This window comes from Phycodurus eques, chromosome 17, assembly GCF_024500275.1.
Source record: "Phycodurus eques isolate BA_2022a chromosome 17, UOR_Pequ_1.1, whole genome shotgun sequence".
Lineage (NCBI taxonomy): Eukaryota > Metazoa > Chordata > Actinopteri > Syngnathiformes > Syngnathidae > Phycodurus > Phycodurus eques.
In genome coordinates, this window is record NC_084541.1 from 1,339,459 (window position 1) to 1,360,393 (window position 20,935).

The 20,935-nt window shown below is 41.2% G+C and overlaps 1 protein-coding gene across 17 annotated transcripts in view; it reads right to left on the reverse strand.

Moving 5' to 3' along the window:
• The window catches only part of LOC133416478 (RIMS-binding protein 2-like), a 61,423-nt gene that overhangs the window by 40,108 nt on the left and 380 nt on the right, over positions 1–20,935 (reverse strand). For 14 of the 17 annotated variants that reach the window (XM_061703417.1, XM_061703433.1, XM_061703421.1 and 11 more), the window contains exons 2-6: positions 18,948–19,920; positions 7,257–7,364; positions 6,886–7,014; positions 5,920–6,096; positions 3,360–3,545 (exon numbers count right to left, since the gene is read on the reverse strand). In XM_061703417.1, the coding sequence (XP_061559401.1) occupies positions 3,360–3,545; positions 5,920–6,096; positions 6,886–7,014; positions 7,257–7,364; positions 18,948–19,805 (1,458 nt within the window). In that variant the 5' untranslated portion in view covers positions 19,806–19,920. Of the gene's footprint in view, positions 1–3,359; positions 3,546–5,919; positions 6,097–6,885; positions 7,015–7,256; positions 7,365–14,527; positions 14,988–18,947; positions 19,921–20,935 lie in introns of those variants that run through there. The other 3 variants (XM_061703429.1, XM_061703428.1, XM_061703425.1) reach the window with 2 other exon arrangements.

Sequence of the window (20,935 nt, forward strand, 5' to 3'; positions counted from 1 at the left end):
CGTCAAATCCTGCAAAAGAGTAGATTTTTTTTTAAAAGGGATTGTCATAATGTTGAGGTCTGTGATATAGTTGTGACACTGTTTCTGCAAAAGGGCAAGATTACATAATACCCCACAGATGTAACATGAGGATATACGGTGACAGCATTGTCACAGAAAACATAATGGGGTGTCTAGATAAAAATGGAAAACTTAAAATAAGGGTTTGTTTTTGCCTAAATATGTTTGTATATATAAACTTCGACCAGTCAAGGGTGTATCGCGCCTCTCACCCAAATTTAGCAGGGAGAGGCTTCAGCTCACCCGTGACCCTAAAAGGACAAATAGTAATGAAAACTGATATGGCTATATAAACTGCCAGCGTTGTTGTCCCTATAAAGAGGTTTCCATCTATTTTCTGAGCCGCTTCTCCTCACGCGGGTCGTGGGCGCGCTGGAACCTATCCCAGCTATCATCGGGCAGGAGGCGGGGTACACCCTGAACTGGTTGCCAACCAATCGTAGAGCACATACAAACAAACAACCGTTCGCACTCACATTCACACCTACGGGCAATTTCGAGTTGACAATTAACCTACCATGCATGTTTTTTTGGATGAGGGAGCAAAAAGGAGTGTCCGGAGAAAACCCACGCAGGCACGGGGAGAACATGCAAACTCCACACAGACGGGGCCGGGGATTGAACCCCGCACCTCAGAACTGTGAGGCAGACGCTCTAACTAGTCGGCCACCGTGCCGCAGAGGTTTCCATAAAAACTATATTTTTTTGTATTCATTCTCAACGACCCCCCCCCCCACCCCACCCCACCCATCCACCCACGTCACAGTTCTAATACTCGTGTATTTTAACTGTTGAAAGAAAAGCATAATACCCCCCCAACTCTGATCATCATATGCACTGTATAAAAAGTATGATGGGATAAATGGATATGTGAACTGGGCTGAAACCGAACCTACAGTATGTTCCAGTTCAGTGCTGTACCCATTAACAGAAACTAGCAGTTCCTCGGTTGGACATCTAGGGAGGTGATACCTTCAGAGGCACTTCCCAGTCAACTCTTGTTAAATGGGGCAGTCTCATGTTTGGGAGATTACGTCACGTGCCCGCCCTTACGTCATGATGCTGCTATATGTTAACATTACTAAGGCCTCTCGCCCTGAACCACATTATCACTTGAAGATGCACAGTAAACGTGTTTCCTGTCCTGTCTCATTCACTCACTTTCCCAATAACACCATATAAGCAATGAAATTAAGTTAGAAGTATTCTGGTTTACAAATCACCATGATGATTTCTATGAGCCATGGAGTTTCAGGCAGAGCAACTATACTCCTTTATCATTACTGTAGGGATTGTAAGAATACTGGATATAGATTTCAGTGGATATTACATCAGACTGCTCCATGTTGTCCAAGAGAATTATTATAGGGTCTTAGTGACGAATCCTATTTAATCCATCATTGTTTTATATGTCTTTTAACCTGAACACCCAGGAAATACTGCTAGAGTTTAGATCTGTCACTAGCCAATGAAAGGATAAAGGGATGTAGCCAGTTAAGGGTAATAAGTACTGTACATCTCTACATGCACAGCATTGTGTCGCATTCTACACTCCACACTGGGGTGGTCCATGGACACGAAAGGATCAGGAACAACCCGCGCCCTGGTGCACTAAAGCAGAAACATACCCCATTCAGCAGTCCCAGAGTGCCATAAGCACATTGGTGTAATCCCTGCAGACTACTGAAACGAGTAACTGGATCACTTCTTTTAAAAGCACCTTAATGGATTGGCCTAGCCGTTGATTTTCTTTTTTAATACAGAGCATATTGATGTCCAGCAATCAAATGCAATAGCATCCTTTCACTGTCAATTTATATACCTTTGTCATATGAAGGCTTACAAATAATGATATAAAAGTGTTTGTTTTTGACTCCCCTTGTGTTTTAAGTGCATTTATAAAAATATAAAAAATAATAATAATAATAAAATTGGAGTCAATCCTAATTAAGGATTGGTAAAAAAAAATAATAATAACAATCTGCAGGAATTATCTTTTAACAATTACAAGACCTCGATGCAAAAGACTCTTAGTTGCTAGTCATGGTATAACACTGACAGGGGTTGAAAACTGTAATGAATTAAAACAACATGTAATGCCTTGAGCAAGCAATGTCACCATCACAGATTGACACCCAGATATGTGTCATGACAATGTTACATTTTGTACGACTTGAATCTCACCTCCAAACAACTCAGATGAGGTAAACTGAGAAGATATGCCGTGGAAAGCTGTATCACACCAATACAATACAAACTCATCCGATGACCTACCCCTCTTGCGTGATCTGAGGCAACATCAAGGCTGTCGCTGGGCCTGCTAGTTATCCAGAGCAGGACTTGATAGAAAAGTCTTTGGTGTGACTAAAGTCTTACCTACCACCCAAAACCCTCTCACCGCTGCCACAGCAACGGAGAGCGGATTACTGGACTGTACCATTCTGTTGTTAGAGGGGATTAGAGTTCACACAACATGGCCCCGTTCTGGGTGTTCGTGTGCCACTGTTGAGTGCGTGTGTGCGGCCCACAAAGGACAGATTACCACAATCGGCATTCTCATTTGAGCTTCACGGGGAGAGACTGTATATCACAGCCACTTGCAGAATAAGATTATCATACGCTGTATAGATAATGCCATGATAAAAGTTAACATCAATACACAAAAATTATATTCTCATCAAACACAGAAGTTATTCCCCCCCCCCCCAGTTACACATAAAATACAGTTAAGTGGTGCGCTTGACTAACTAAATAATGTCGACCCTGCATTATGTAACTGATTCCTATGTCTATGATGTAAGTGTATTTCTGTCTTTATAGCCAGTGGAAAAACAGAATCGATTCAAAGGTCAAAAAGGGTAGGAAGTGATCCAAGGAATTGAATCCAGAGAAGGTAAGTATTAAATGTAGAGAGGATCATGAGTGTCTGGGTTTTTTTATCTTTGATGAGGTCCAAGTTCGAGAAAGGAAATCATCTCATTATGGCTTGAGGCAGATTAGTATCGGATCAAACGACAAGCCATTATATAACACGGCAAACAGCATGCATGCCAGCGTAAACGTACGATCAGATTCAGGACTAAATGTTATATTGCCAGACAGTTTCCTCTGGTTAAAATTTGAGGTTATAATATGTGGATATCGTCCATGTTTCTTCACCCTCAGCACACAGATCGGGAGGATGGAATACTTGAACGTTCTTTTTTTTTTCTAATGTCATTTCCCACAGAACCAAATTACGTGCATTTGCTTGAGAAGAGAAATTGGCAGAGTTCGCCAGTGTATGGAGTGATTTTTACCCTCTCTTCTACAATCTCCACCGCAGCAGGTATCTCACACTTCTCCGGGCCACCAGGATCAGGATTGTGGTTTTGGTGCTGTTTGGCTGAGGTGACGGCCAACTGCCTTTGGAGCCGAAGAACTTCTCTCTGAGACTCCCTAAGAAGTTTCTCAAATTCCCCTCTGCTCGACGGGATCGGGGAACCCTCGAGAGACAAATGTATAGAGGATATCTGTAAAACGCAGATGACTAAAATCCAACAAAGTGATATTTCAGGTACTGCAACTGGAGTAATCACATTACTGAATTTCCTTAAATAATGGCCTCAGCTCTCAAGCAACGCTGTGTGTCAGTTAGTGGCCAAGTGCGTTGTCCACTTCAACTAATAAACGCCCCGCCCCAAACAGTAGCCACATCTAAACTTTATATAGCCACCTTCCAACAGTGCGGTAGGTACAGTTCTGTCCTGTTTTCATAGCCGTGGTTTAGGTACAGTACATCCCTATTTGTTTAACATTTGCACCGCTGATGTGTAGCTGAGGGCAAATCAGCATGACAATAGCTGCATTGAACTCTGTAAACATGTGACAGCATTGAAGCTAGCACCGAGTAACTCGCCAGTGAATTTAAAAAAAATCCACTTTTATTCTCCTCCTATTATGTCATGTCCACATGTAATTGCACAAAAAACAGGGCTTAATCCACTATATTATGCATTACCTCACGTGACCAACGCGGGAAAACGGGATAGCTAATTTCCTGTGTATGCTACGCTAACGAGCATAACTTCGATTGATAACGTGATGGTTTGAAGGCGAATTTGCTCAAATGTTGTTTTCTTTATGGCTGGTGTCTTTGGACAAACGTCAAATACATGTATATCATTTATTTAGATTAATATATGATATGCTATAAGTAAACACAAACGAAGCCTAGAGATCGCGTATTGGCATCCTTGGTGGCTCTGTGGTAACATCTTGTGTTAAAAAAGACATTGCAGACGTTCCTCCTCGCTATCACCCGAGCGAGAAGGAAGTGCTTTTACCCGTTTTGGCGAAGGCGGAAGTAGGTTGTGCATATACCGGTTTCAACCTTTGAGAACATAGAGGCAAAAACGCATATCAGCATGTGCAAACCTGAACACAGCTCCCAAAAGCTTGTTTAGTTTAAGATTTATGAAGTATGGTATAAAGATTGGAACCTTGACTTACGAGCGCAGCAACTTACAAGTTTTCCGAGTTACAAACCGACGCTAAGTCGATTTTTGACCGAGCTTCAAATATGCCACCACTACAAGGTGGAAGCGAACGCGACAATATGCGTCCGGCATCCCGCGCCTTACTCAATTTTAGATAGCGGTAAATTGAGTTACCAGCTCAGTTATGAAATGGATTAAACTCATAAATCAAGGTACCACTGTATATAAACTTCACATACTAAATAGTGTGACTTGATAGATAAAATCAGTACTGTACTTCCTCATCAAATTTAAAAATGAGTTTTTTACCATACCAATTAATAACATGGTTAAAAAAAAAAAAAAAAAAAAAAATCTTTGATTATTGTCAATTTTCAGATCATCTTGTATTGAGTATGAATTTATTATTAGACACAGCAGATGTTCCCATCAGGAAGTATCCACTCTTAAGCCGTTGGAGCAGTAATGAAAAGCAGTATGGTAGCCTTTTCCTGCACTCATCTGAATGTCAGCAGTGACAGCAAAAGTGTTAGAACTGTGGGGCATATTCCTTTATTTTATTTTTTTCTGTAGACTGAAAACATTTGGATTTGACATCAAAAGATCAATATGAGAAAAGTATTTACATCATGATCTGCTGATACACAACTTCGAAGATAGAAAGTATTGAAACAGAGAGCGAGAAAAGAGTGCGAGAGAGAGAGAGAGAGAGAGAGAGATTATATTCATCTTAAAATTGTTAGACACTGTTATTATTGTGTTAGATCAATGCGGCGCTTGTCCTAGAAGAAGCAATGCAAGCCCACTGAGTTTCATAGGTGAGCATATCCCTTCTTTCTCAAAGCTTTACCCTTTCCATTGCTTTGGTCAAGGTTGTTGCTGATGTCACAAACCTCCTATATGGGCCCCCTGGTAGCGCTGGTGAAAAATGGTGGCCTCCTCCATCATTTAAGTTAACCATCCCTGTTCTAAATTGTGGATCAGTTCCAGATGTAAATACCTGAAAATAAAAGCTGACATGTTGACCTCTTGTCACATATTCATCTGTTGATATCAAAACCAAATGTTTTCAGTCTACAGAAGACGTAAAGGAATTTGCCATACTTCTGGAGGCGTGCATGGATGCGTGCGTGCGTGCTCGTGTTTTTAAGTGCAGGGTTTTAGCAGTACAATTCTTGACCACCAGAGAGCAGGCCTGTGTCAACATGTGCCACAAAGGCCAGGCTGATGCGTTCATTACAACAGGAGGGTAAAAATGTTCAAACATCAGTATGAACTAGAGACAAAGCCAGAATCTGAAAAAAATGAAGACCAGACATAAAAAAAAATAACCTGGCCTGAAGACATGAGTTGGTGACAAATTAGGAATAAAAATGTGTACTTCAGCAGTGCCCAGTCGTGCCTCCAGTTCCTTGAAGTCCTGCTGAAGCACAGCGATCTCCTTGTCTTTCCATAACAGTGCATCCGCGTGCTGGGCCAGGTCACGTGCTCGCTGACGTGCGAACGCCCTCTTGTACTGTTCCACTGATCCAGGCTTTATCAGTGATGGAGAACTCACCTATAAGCAGGAGGTATAAGGTTTTGTTACTAACCTACGCTAACGCAGGAGTAATGTCATAATTACAGGAGGTAATAAATACGAAACAATAAAATAACAGGAAGTATGGCAGCAACTGAACTCACCTTGTGTCACGTGGCACCATATTCTTACGGCATTCATAACATTCAAACCACGTATGTCAGTACCATCATCAACCAAGAAGCCCTTCCATTTAGATGTGTTCAACATAAAACATGTCAATTATAAAAATTATAGATGGAACGCCACATCATCAACTAAAAAATGACAAATCACAAATCTAGAAATCAATCACGGTGTGGAGTTTGCACGTTCTCCCCATGCCTGCATGGGTTTTCTCCGGGTACTCCGGTTTTCTCCCACATCCCAAAAACATGCGTGGTAGGTTGATTGAAGGCTCTAAATTGCCCGTAGGTGTGAATGTGAGTGCCAGTGGATGTTTCTTTCTATGTGCCCTGCGATTGGCTGGCGACCGGTTCAGGGTGTACGCCGCCATCACTTCCAGATCACTCATCATTATCAAAGCAGACTATTTATTCATGACAATAAGTGGCCCAAACAAAGGCGTCCTTGAAACTGAGTTCTAGTGGGATGGATTGTTATTTAGAGAGGGCAATGTAGGGACTTCCAACAAGGCTCCTATTCACCGCATGTGCTCAACAGCTTGATGAGTTAATTCTAGCATTTGGGTCAGAGTGAGGACAAACTGGCTGGTCAACAAAGTTCCAACATGAAAACCATGAACGGTGTTCAATTTTTGCAATATACCATTTTGAGGTTAGCCTCCTGCAATTTCCGGGCCCTCTCCTCCAGCCTTTTGGCAAGCACTGCCAGCTCTGTGTTCTTCCTCCTCAGCCGCCTGACCTTCTCCTCCGTTTCTGGAGCACTGCTCTTCCGCTGAACACATGGGGGTAACAAATAACAGCATACACTGCCTGCAGTGAATTGGAAAAAAGTAACTACACACCCAAAAATCATGACATTTAGTAGTATAAGTATTTAGTATTTGAAATACATTCATCAGTATCACAACTATTATTGTATGCCTTTGTTAAAAACAGGTTTCCTAGTCAACATATGCAACAGTACTGTCTCTGACATCTTCAGTCAAGTACATCAACTGTTACTTTTAAACTTACCAGCAGGCAATTATCCTCCTTCAGTGTGCTGCATGTCTTCTTTAGCTCATCCAGAGCTCGCAAGAGTTCAAAGTTTTGCCGTACCAGAAACCGGTAGTCTGCACCATTCTGGAACAAAAGTCATGAAATGGATGTTAAATAAATAGTGGCACATGAGAATCAAAATGTTTTTTCAATCTTATTCGATGAGATAAGGTGTGAATGCTTCTCATATAGTGTATTATGGCTTTGCAACAAAAAGCTTTCCCCTGTATCCATAGCACTTGCTGATGATAGTTGACAGAAGACCACCGCTGGACAGGCTTTTCATTAGATGGACTCAATAGGATGACCAATCTATTACACCACACTCTCTCAGCATAAATGTAAGAGCTTTGCACCCACGCTGTACGGTGGAGAGAGGTGAATCACTGACAGAGTGCCACACTATGATGTGCTCTGTTTCTATTTGGCCGAGACTTGTGAGAGCCTCAACAAAATTTGGCTGCTGACAACACAAAGATGATTTCAGACGCAACTGAGAATGAAACAATTCTTATTATTGACATTTGTTCTGCGTTGTCCAAGACAAAAGGATCTTCAATTTCAGGTATACATGAAAGAATCCTTTTTTTAACTATTGTAATGATGCTTGAGGTGATTCACTGTGATTCTCCCAAATTATCATCAGTTGTTTTTTTTTTTTTTTTTTCAATGAAGACAATAATGTGTGTGTGTGTTGGACCAGTTCTGATGTATGTTGCATGTTCTCCCGGTGCCTGCGTGGCTTTTCTCCGGGTACTCCGGTTGCCTCCCAGTTCCCAAAAACATGCATGGTAGTTTGATTGAAGACTCTAAATTGCTCGTAGGTGTGAATGTGAGTGTGAATGGTTGTCTATATGTGCCCTGCGATTGGCTGGCGACCGGTTCGGGGTGTACCCCGCCACCCGCGCGAAGATAGCTGGGATAGACTCCAGCACGCCCGCGACCCTAGTGAGGAGAAGCGGTAAAGAAAATGGATGGGCGGATGAAAATTGCAACATAACCACTGCCACATATTCTACATTAGAATTGATTAAAACATCCATCAATCTATAATGTTAGATGGTGTTATTTTGTTAGCAGTTTGAGGAGTCAGCTCGTCCCCAAATTTTGGCTTCCGTCCCAGGACAGTGTTTGAGAGCTGGGCCCAAATTCAGCCTTTACCTGCACTTAAAACAGGAATTTGTTCAGATTTGTGAAATGTTCCCACAGAATATTGAAATGGCTTTAATAATGAGGAAATGAGTTTTAATCACACTTCTTTTGCTCCCTGTAAGTTGTGAAGTCCACTCAAGGCCATATCAGTGATTATTCACTCTGCTTTGCTCTTTCAGGTCACATGGACCTGGATCAGTTAGCAAGGCAGATGCAACTCAGTAGCAGGAGGCCAAGGGTCTCTCGACACAAGCTGTCAGGATAGCCTCAGCATGGGGCAGAGTCATTTACCTACTGTATACCCCATTTACATGCGTATTTGAGTGGCTAATGTACAAGTATAACTGAAAAAGTTGTTTTTTTTTGTTTTTTTTTAAACTGACCAATATTGAAACTGCTCAACATAATCACTGCTCAACTGAGGCGATTCTATGTTGCTCCACATCACCTTCTGTAACTGTATCAAAGCATCACCCAATCCAGTTTACTGTACTGTTCCACCTGTTAAGAAATGGACGAAACTCACACACATCACCAACACTGCTGCAAAAATCATTAGCCTGCCCGTACCCAGCCTCACTGAACTCAATAACAAAGCTACCACACACATTGCAACTTCAATAGCACAGGACACTACTAACCGACCGCATGAATACCTCATCCCATTGCCTTCAGGGCGCAGGTACATGACCCTAAGGTGCAGGAGGGCTCTTTTTGGGAAAAGCCCAATCCCCGCAACCAGAGCTGCCTAAACAACAGCAGCCACTGAGTATCGTGTTGTGTTGTAGTATTTGTTGTGTTTTGTCCTGTACTGCCTGTTTTTACTGACATTGATCTTGGGGAGTCCATCTATGGCTTGTGGAAAAGAATTTCCCTGCGGGGACAATCGAGTCCAGGTCTAATAGCACTGCCTGAGGCAACAGGATCTACAACACCTCTTGATGTAGTCTTGAACATCTCAGTATTCCGAACGAAAGCAGGATGCTTCTTAAATTCCAAGGTTCATTTGTGTCGGTAGAAATGGATGTGCACTTTTGAAGGAGTGATTCAGCAAAGTATACAACTTCTACACCTTTCAAAGCCCTGACAGGCTGACTTTGCTGCGTGAGCACTTGTGCAACGAAGAAACACAGTCCGGATGGCAGCTTAATGACTTCACTGAATGTTGGCGTGAGAGGGACATTTCATTCTGCGAAAAGCTTGTGAGTCAGCTTTGCATCAGCTTTTCTTTATTCTCAAGTGCTTTGAAAAACAGTTGTAACATTTTGAACTATTGAATTCATAATAAAGTTGTGCTACCAGGACTGTAAAAGAACTTTTTAGACCTACACCCAAAACAGTATCCAGAGGAGAATGTATTGGAAGAATAGCACAACATGAAATGTGTGTGCAATGACCTGGGTTAAAACAACAACAAAAAAGAAAACCAATCGCTACCTAACCCAGTGAGTTTGTTGCCAAGTCAAATACAGTACATTAACTGAAAGATAAAACACTGTCAAATGGCTGTCACAATGTCGCAACACGGCAGGTGGTGCAAGAGCAAATTAACTGACCTTGTCAAAACTAGTTGGGAAAAAACAAAAGTCACTCAATGACAACATGTTGAGGTCAGAAAGAACAAACCAACATCATTTACCTACCAAAAGTAAAACATCTATTTATCAACGGTTTAGACCAGTGGTGTCAAACTCATTTTTGTGGCGGCCGCCCAATAGTTATTCTCTTAGAGGGCCGTTATGACCGAAACCACACAAATGTATAATCGCGTCATCATATTACATACAGTACACACAAAAAAGCATGTTGGATAAGTGGTTTTGAAATACAAAGTCAAGGAAAACATAACTTATTTTTTAAATTTCTTAATATTTATATATATAAATATGTAATATAAAGTGTGTTGGTAAAAAAAATAAAATGCTTGGAATCTCAACATTGTGACGACAATTTGCAACAGATTTTACCTACAAACATTGTAGTGATTTGCTTTCATGGGCCATATGAACTCATGTGGCGGGCCGTATTTGGCCCCCGGGCCTTGAGTTTGACATCCTATGATTTAGACTATAGGCCATATATGTATATATATATATATATATATATATATATACACACACACACACACACACACACACACACACACATGCACATATATCAGTAATAATTTAAAAAGTCTCATTGTCTTTTTTACCACAACAAACAACAAAAAAAGTTGTACAATATCGTTGATTAATTGATTTCTTGCTAATTAAAGACAACATGTACAAATACTTCCCGCTCTGGCATGCAGTACATTTTATATAACGTTTTTCTGAAGAAGGCGGCACGGGGGAGCGACTGGTTAGCACATCTGCCTCACAGTTCTGGGGACCTGGGTTCAAATCCGGCCTCGCCTGTGTGGAGTTTGCATGTTCTCCCCGTGGCTGCGTGGGTTTTCCCCGGGTACTCCGGTTTCCTCCCACATCCCAACAACATGAATGGTAGGTTAATTGGGGACTCTAAATTGCCCGTAGGTGTGAGTGTGAGTACGACTTGTTGGCGACCAGTTCAGGGTGTACCCTGCCTCTCGCCCAAAGATAGCCGGGAGAGGCTCCGGCACGTCCACAAGCCTAGTCAACTCAAAAAAAAAAAAAAAACATCGGAACAATATTACAAGATGATCAAGAGGCAAAACAGTAGCCCTAATTTCAGTAAGCAGCTCGTGGTTGATATGTCATCTTTTACATATAAATTTAGCTCAGTCTGATTATTCTTTTGTTTGGAGTTCTCAACAGGCCTTCACAAGGGACGATGAAATGTCTACAGGCTGATTTTGCACGATCGCCAACATCAGCAATTTGAGGCAGCAGACGGAACCCTACTCTAAAGACATGCATATATGAGCACAAAGGCAAGCGTTAAACCTATCATCTTGGACTAATTCACGAAAAAGTCAGCCAAAGTATCAATCTATAGTGAAGTGATACTTGATTTCTACATCACTGTACTGATATCTTGACACTCAAAGCACTCCAAAAGGCCGTTTGTTGTGTGAGGTGATTTAATAAACGGCTCCTAATGCTCGTATATAAGTCATGAAGAGGCTCTATTAAGTGTCGTCTCAGATCTCCTCCTGCATTTATCAATCATATACCCTTGGGGTACATGACGCTGACGGATTACGGAGGTCTGCTTTATCTTTATGCAGCAAAAGGACAAAGAGCCAACACAACAGATTGCTTTTATCCCCCCAAGCATTGCGCAACCGACACCCACGTCCCCTGTAATCACCTTCTGGGTGAGGTCTAAATAACAAATGAGGAAATAAAATATGCTTTCTCGTCATGTTTTAAGTGTGTTTATCCTGGCCAATGTCAAGAAGGAAAAAAAAGGCGTGCAGCAAACTATATCCATTCGAAATTTGAAGATGTCTATCATTTTAGATACTCGTGAAGAAACAGGATAGTTAAGAAAGTGGCGGTGACATGGCCAATTCAAATTACACAGTCTGTATGAAAGACAAGGCAAGTATGGTTAAAAAATAAGAATAATAAATCAATAAATAGATAAATAAATAGACAATTACAGTACATTTCATCCGTCCATTTTCTGAGCCGCTTATCCTCACAAGGGTCGCGGGAAGTACATTTCATGTTGCATCTCTATTACAGGCTGGGGAGCACATTTCATACCAAGCTATCGACAAACGCAGTAATTAAAATCCATTAATATAGCTGTATCAATCTCTTGGGAGCCACAAATAAAAACGTCACAACCCCCTCAAGACTTTTTTTCGATTATTAAGGCATTGGGTTAAAAAAAATAAGGCACTGCCAAATGATTCCTTAGAGAAGTGTAAGCAGGAAAAAGGACATATATATATAGGCCAATGAAGGTTATAGAATATAATAGTATAGAATAAGCCTTTATTAGTGATGAAATGAGGAAATTACCATTTTACAGCAGCAAACTGGACGTTAGCAGCACACAAGAATAAGAATGTCAAACAGTCCACAATCTGTGTATCAACAGACATCTCAAAGCCGTGTCCATATTTACAAGACAAAGGGACTGAGCAGAATGAGCAACAGCAGGGCCAATGAAGGTTATAGATTAGAATTGTATAGAATAAGCCTTTATTATTCCTGTAATGAGGAAATTGCCATTTTTCAGCAGCAAACTGGACGTTAGCAGCACGCAAGAATAAGAATGTCAAACAGTCCGAAATCTGTACCAATAGACATCTAATATCCATGTCCATAACATTCCCACCGACAGACAATTTCGAGTCTTTAACCTAACATGCCGGTTTTTGGAATGGGAGGAAGCCTGAGGACCGGCAGAAACCCCAGGTAAGCGTCGGGAGTATTTTCATTTTTTACACATAAAATAAAACGGTTCATTCAGGTTTTGATGATGAAATTCAATGTATGTATTGTATTTAATCATGTATTTATTTACATGAAAATAATATAAGACGATAGGTCTTCATTTTCCTGCCTCTACCATACGAGCGAGGTATGTACAGTATACATGCTTTGTTTGATTAATCAACGACTTAAATAGTACATTTAACTAAAAATGGATTCACTGCAGTCGTGCATATTTCTACAAATATGTACACTACAGTATACTTCATTAAACACAGGGTGATATTGAAGTGACAAACGAAAGCAGTGCCCGACCCCTGCTCCGTAGAGACCGTCTATACACTTTGCAACCAGACAGCTAGACAGCGGGGCGAGTTGGGGTGTGCTGAGACAAATACTCCAGAGAATACCCTAACCCTCATCTATCAATTATTCATCAGTAATAACATGTTAATATGCAGGAACCATGTTGAAATAAAACCATTGAGAATGAGTGATAGAAAATCAATCTATAAATGAGATGCACGGAACGATTTTCACACCGTTTTTTTTGTTTTTGTTTTAACAGAGAAATAAAATTGGTTCTCTAAACATTTCAAGCTGTGATGATGAAAACAACATGTGCTTTCAGATTTGTGTGAGGCAGTTCAAGCAAAGGAATGGTAAAAGACTGATGAAGAGGTCTTATGCGAAACTACAGCGCTCCACTTTCTGCTCTCCCGCAGCTACAAAGTAGGTCGGCTGAGATAAGCAGTGCTGGCATTAGTGTCTCTTCTCAATATATGTACACCTTTGTGCATTTGGCCTGTCCTGTGACAGTTGGCTCCCAGGTAAACGCAAACTTTTGAAACGCTACTACAGTAGCGAACCAAGAATTAAAAAAAACTAAAACAATACAAAATGAAAAGACCTGTAACACTGGTGAGAAAATGCCTTTTGCCGATTGAATTATTTCTAAATATGCGGTATTCCTCAAGTCCCCGAGAGCAACAAAAGTGCAGACAACTGTCACAAGTTATCAGAATTACTGGTATAAAAAGAATGGAACTCAAGTTTAAGGTTTATAAAAGTGCAAAGACTTTGTGATCTGGCGGGAGATTCACACGCACTTGGTATGATCGGATCTGATACAAAAAACTAGTAGTCACTCAGTGTGTAAACCAAACAAATAGTAAGGCAGCCATTTGGTATCCAAACAGGTGTCGCGCACAGAGGACCACCCAATCAACAAGCTTGTTCCTAATCAGAGGGTTTGTTCTTATTTCAATAAAGAAATTGCACTGCTTATTTTGTTATTTACAAATGGACCTTAGCTAAGCAGGCCATCGGCAGTTTTGAAAATGCCAGTTTTTAAACACATTTCTCTGCCCTACCAATTGGAAATCAGTTAGGACTGATATTTTTTTTTAGCACAAGTTACACATTCCTAAAACGTTGGTTTGAAATTTTCACCAACTTTTACATAATCCTGTATAATACCTTCCCTTCATAAGCTTCATAACCCCGATTGTGAAGTCACCCGTTTATGGTACTGCTATCAAAGAAAAGCATCATATTTCCTTGCAAGAAAAAAAAAAAAAAAAAGCAAAAAAGTAATAACCTTAAATTGAACGCCTTAAAAGTAAACATGGGCCACCACCAGTGAACACATTATTTTCTGCTGTTTTTTTATAGAACGCTAAACTTAAACTAACCATTTTTTGTCATCCATTAAAATTGGCAAGAGAACACAAAAACACGTACCTTGTGTTTGCTTTCAGCTTCAAAACCATTTAGGTTTGCATAGAGCGAGTGGTGCCTCTTTCCTAACAATGACGGTGATGTGATATTAGCCAAAGTTGGCATGGCCTTGTCCAGCAGTCCTCGACCCTCATCTCCGTGGTCTTCTGATTTCCTCAACTCTATTTGTGTTTGTTCTAGAGTTTGGGACTCCTGTCGGCACGCCATATTTACTTGCGCAGATGTCTGCTCAGGCGGCTCTGGCCGAGTCCACAGATCGTACATCACTCTCAGTTAGTCGAGAAGTTTTAAAAAAAAAAGTGGATTGGATTGAAGAAGTACAAATGATGATATCAAGCTCACACAAGCTTTTAACTGAGTGTACAAGTGCATGGAAAAACAAGCTGTCTTTTGAAACATGAGGAAGTCCATAAGCAGAGGTCTTTTTCAAAACCAAATTTAAATGTCTGAAACCAAACTAAGGACAATTAACGCCATGGTCAGTAACCACAAAAAAAAAAAAACAGCATGAAACCTGTTTCGGTTTTGACATAATTTAAAGACAAAGCTGTTGTAAAGTGCCTTGTCCTTGCCCGAGCAATGACGTCTTCCAAAATGAGGGCAATGCCCTCAAAAAACACAGGACAGTCCTCTGCTTCCGAGAGCAATTTAGTTAGGGCCATTGTCCCTACACTCAAAATGTTCTTAGTACAGAGTCAAGCTTTAGGGTTACGCTTTGCTACTAAGAAAGATTGTTTATCCGTGCCTTACCACTGTCGTCTGTGGCCAGTTTGTAATAACCGGGAGAGAAAAAAACTGTGTAGGTATTGCATGTCACGCAGAAACAATACATACAGGCCCAAACTAAATTAGAGAAGAAAAGATACAGAGAGACAAAAATGCAGGAGGAATCCAACTAACAGGTTCCTACTGCAGCATCCCTATTAGGCTGATATGTCCGTGGTATTTTAGCTCTCCCGTTAAGAGTCCGTGCGCATCGGTGCCGCTTGCTGCTTTTAGCCAGATGCGAGAAGACAACGACAGGCTGCTTGATCTCATGTTGTTTCCAGCGACGTAAACGTGAAGAAAAGGGACGATTGGAAAAATGAGTGTATGAGACGGTGGGTGTCATCGGGAAGAGGGGGTGGGGAAGACTTCTTCCGTCATCCTATCACAAAAAAGCCAGCATTCAGGCAGTGCCCAATCATAACGACGACTATAGCTCGTTTCCATGGAGATGACGCTGGAATGATGTCGGCTCCCTATTGATCGCTCAAGAGGCAACAGACTGCAACACAGGGAGGCTGCATGAGACATGCAGTTGAGCAAGTGTAACTAATTGCACTTGCAGTTTTACACTTGTAAAACCAATTAGAAGCCCGACAAGATGCTGAGTGTTAGTGATTTTTACATAAATTGAATCTGTCAGGGAAGCGTCTTTACTTGACAGCGCTTTTTTTCAGTCGAGTATCGAATTTAAAACCCTGGGTAAAACAGCACACCTGCATGTTCAAGGAAGTCACATTTAAAAGGCCATTTTAAGATTTTCATTTCCCAAATATGATTCCTAGATATGAGTTCAATCGTATATCACAATATTTTAAAATAAATATCTAAAAACTTTATAGTTATTGCAGACAGTTTCCAAAGACGATTTATAAATGTTCTTTCTGTCTGAAGCAATTTTAGGATTTTACGACCTTGAACAGTGGATTTTGGTTTAATTTTCATTTCCTTTTCAAGTTTCATTTTCAGTGGATTAAGAAAATGTTGGTACTTCATTCTGTAAAATCACTATAATATAATGAGATTTTGGCATTCAACCAAAATTGTGTCGGGAAAAAACGAAAAAAAAAGATTTTTTTTGCGGGTGGGGGGGGGTTATGTCACCAGGGTCAGGGATACGAAAAAGGTCTTATGAGGAGCATTGAATATTGCAGCTATTCTAGAATAAATTTGAGGCAGAATGGCAGTGGGGAAGTGATTCCCAACCAGCTGTGCCGTGGGAAATGATCAAATTTTACTTAACTGCTCGAACGATTATTCATTTCCAAGAAACAATGGTTCACAATCACAATGGTTCACAATCACAATCTTGGTTCCTCTATTTATGCCAGTGAGGCATGGTGACAGACAGAACAAATGAATGCTCTTCTCTTAGATGGCAGGGAGTACATCCAATAATGACTGTGTAGTAGATACACAGTCGTTATTGACATATTGAATCACTGACATCCACCTCCTGCCAGGCTACCAACTCTGATAACTTAGTAAACTTTTCAAGTCCTCTCTTCTCTTTTTGTCATTCTTCTCTTCTGAATAGACTGGCTTTATTCAGGTAAAACGTATGGGGTCAACATGTTGGGACGCAACAAGGTCATTTGTTTATTAGCCTTTAGACTGCCATCACACACATTGAAGCTACAGCTGATGTACTTAAGAACAAATCAGACTCGAGACATTTTAGTGTCTCACATGATTTTCTTGAATAGTCCGTGTCACTAATAGAGTCCCTATTCAACCTACCATTGTGTATCACAAGACTATTGCTTGGGATCACAAGACGATTGCTTTGGTAGCCTGAGGAATTAAATAAACTCAATCTGCCAATGAACAATCACGGTAAGCTTCTGTTCCATTCATTGGTATACCGTATACAAAATAGGGAACAAATATTGAGACACACCTCAATTAATTAGTCAATAAGACGTTGGACTTGACCCCTAAATTCCATCCATCCATCCATCCATTGTCTATGGTTATCCCATTCAGGGTCGTTGGCGGTTGGAGCAGACATTGCCAGCAGACATTGTGCAAAAGGAAAACCAAACCCTGGAATGGTCACCAGGGCACAAAAAGAACTATTACATCACTAAGTGGGAACTGAACCCATGCTGCCAGAATAATGTCAAGCGAGTGAACCACTACAACGTCAGTAATGTTTCACTTCCTCTGATCAAGACAGTACGGACAATTGTTATGCTTCTAAATGTGTGGGAGCAGTTTAGGCAAGACACCATAGTCTCCCAGCCCACCTTTGAGATCAATTGGAATGGAGATTGTGAGCTAGGCCCTCTCTTGGGTCCAACATCTGTGACGTCTGTCATCAAAAATGTTTTTCTGCAAGAATGGCTCAATGACACAATCAAAAATCCTGTTGAAAGAATTTTTTGATTGGCGAAGTACGTGACCTAGTCAACTGCCCACACTGCTCTTCTCACCAATAATGTTCCATTTGCACAAGTCAAGTTTTTAGGGCAACCTTGAGAAATGTCATGGTAACTTGGACGGAATTTCGGCCTGTACGAGCCATTGGTGGATAGTTTTCAAGGGCACTTGTCAGCCAATCGGAGAAGGGCTTGCCTGAGTAGCAGAAGAAATTAGACTGTCAAGGAGACATGTTGAGAAATCACTTCGTTTTACTGTTTTATTCTAATTTCAAGGTGTTTCTTGACCAGATTTTCGACACATCATATCACGTCACACAAAAACGTTCCACCCAAAAGGCTTTTTTTTTTTTTCCCAGACACAACAAAACTACATTTCGGCGGAACCCATCATCCAACTTTGAACATGCTTACTGCGTCGTACTCAGGTCGAAGTGGTCGCTCCAACCAGACTCAGCATTTTGACAGAGGGTCATTTTTGCAAATGTTATCACATTGCTACTGCAATTAGCAGCAAAGAAGGGGAAAATCCTCCTTTAAATTATATACTGATTTTCAGTTCACTGGCCCATTACATTTGTCCTCACGGTGTAATTTACTGCAAAACGGATATGAATTGGCATTCAGTGGGTAAGTTTGTCGTATTCACACCAAGCAGCTTCAAGTAAAAATGAGCTGAAGTTGTAAGTTACAGCAATTGATAGTCCACACTGTTATTATGTTTCCTAAAATTGCACATTGTAGCTGTGTACAATGCAAATGACATACCGTATCGTCTCACCTTTCGCAACATCAGGTTGCTTTCCAACAATGAAATAGAAGTTAGAAGATAGAGAGCTGATAGAAGATGGAATATTGTGATTGTGACCAAGCATGCACTCGAACGACAAAGTTGGCTCTTTTCACGTCATCATTTTGCAACATTTACATGTCACATCGAGAGGTATTCATTTGTTTGATGATACTGGTACATTGGGCAGGTTATGAGATGTTCCTACAGAAAGCATGAATGCCTGACTATATGGATGTTTGTCCCCTGCTGCCAAACCAGCCTGTGAGTCAAAATTCGAAAAATGAAAGTCGAAACTCCACAAATCTTGGCTTGTTTAAAAAAAAAAAAACCTGACTAGAAAGGTAAGTTGGAGTAAAACTGCTAGACGACAAAACTTTGTTTAAATGACATACAGTCGTTGCCCATGGCCAACCGGCCATCCTTAAACACAGATTAATCAAATAGCAATGAATGGAAGATGTTCAGGAAACATGAAGTCACTTACCGCCATGTTTCTGTCCATGCATTTGAAGGGAGGGAACTCGTCTGACCCAGTAGACTCTGTGTCGTCGGGGGGCTGGTCGTTGTGTCGTGCATGGGGAGTGTTATAAAGGTGACAAATTTTCAGAGCACTCCTCCAACAGGTGTCCACTGCTGCACTTGTGGTAAAGGCGTCGTCTACACACAAGTCAGTGCTTACTGACTGCAGTAACGGCTGGTCCTGCTTGGTTTTCTTCTTGGATGGACAAGTGGTAATTTTGGATCCACGCGGCGAGGTCCTCCAGTGGGTTAGGTGAGGCACAATCTGATTGAAGCTGCTGCTGCTGCTGCTGCTGCTGCTGCTGCTGCTGCTGCTGCTGCTGCTGCCATCTTGGGCTAATTGTCTTGCAATCTGTCTTTTGTGCAAAAAATCTTGGTGGGTGTCTAGCAAGTGGCACAGGATGATGGCTTTTTCGAGCTCCAATTCCTGCCTATCCAATTTATGGACTCCCTGCTCACTATTGATCTTCCCAGACAGCATCAGCAACAGCTGCTCGACATTTGTCCGTGTTTTGCGTGTGGCGCTGCCTGCCTCAATGTTACTGTATCGCCCGGTGTCTTTAAAGGGACACCGTGGCCTGCTGGAGTGTTTGTTTTTTTGGCACGCACCTCTGGAAGTCACCTCCCTCACAGCCTCCTGTGGTTCCCGAAGGTGCCCCACAGAGAGCGCCTGCTCTGTTTGCTCCTCTTCCACTTCCAGAACAGCATGTAGCGTTTTTAGAGCTTGTCCAATATTCGCTCGGCCCTGGCACGGTTTCTTGGACGACAATACCAGAGGGTTATCTCCGTCTTTTCTCATTGTGTCAAAGTCACAGCACAGCATGCACAGGTGATGCGGTCATCTCGAAAGAGTCTCGAAAGACAAGCTCAAAGGAGTGCGGTTGGGTGACAGACACGTTTATATCAGACATGCAGCATGCAGCTGTCAGACCAGGACACTGGAATGATGAGACAGAGAAGGATGCACAGTACAGAAAATGGTATGGTAAGAAGTGCAAACGCTATGACCTAGTAATAGAATCTATTGTGGTGAAGAAGGAAGACAACAGGACCACTTGCACACTATAATGACATCCTATACAAGAGTTGTAGCAAATACTCTCCCTTTATGAAGGTCTAATATTCTAGCCACCTCAAATGAAAGAAGCGAAAATATTAGGAACAGCTCCAGGTATGATGCAGCAGGCTTGATTCATCTGAATTTGTCATGATGTTTGTAGGTTTATTTACAGGTTCTGTAGGTTAAAGCGTGTTGCATGCATAGTATTAGGAGAAATAAAGAAAGTCCCAGAAAGGGAAATAAAAACAAAGCAAAACTTGTTTTTTTGTGGTTGTAATTTTACAGCTATATGATAGCAGCCCAACCACAACAGGAATATATTGTATTGTTATCAATTATTCCCTCTCTGACAGTCTCATTCAAAACTGGCCATTTGCATATTTGATACAGCTCCTGGATTGGATCTAATTATATCTTTGCGCAACTTGCGGCTGGTCGTTGTGTTTGCTAAAAGTATGTCAGGGTCAGCCCACTCAGTGTGACATGAATGTAATAACCTACGGATTGACAGATGAGTTACGAGCAGATGACAAGATGAAGACGTAACTGAAACGACAGTTTATTCAACTACCGCCAACATCGAACTCGTCATGTAACTCTACGAATGCAACAAGTGATCATGTAGTTAAATTAAAAAAAAAAAAAAAAAAAAGAGGTGCAATGAATTACTTCGCGAGTGTTTCAAACGTCAGCGTAATCTATAGTCGGCAACACCCGGACGCTTCGTATTATTACAGAGCCAATGGCTTCTTAGTAGTCCGCTATTTCATTATCTTACGTGAACACATTCAAACAAACTACGTGATTTTCTGAATGAAAGAAAAGGCGAACAATAAGACCAATAAGGCTCTTGGGAGTATCGGGGGTAGGAATTCAGTGGCACAGCTAACTTT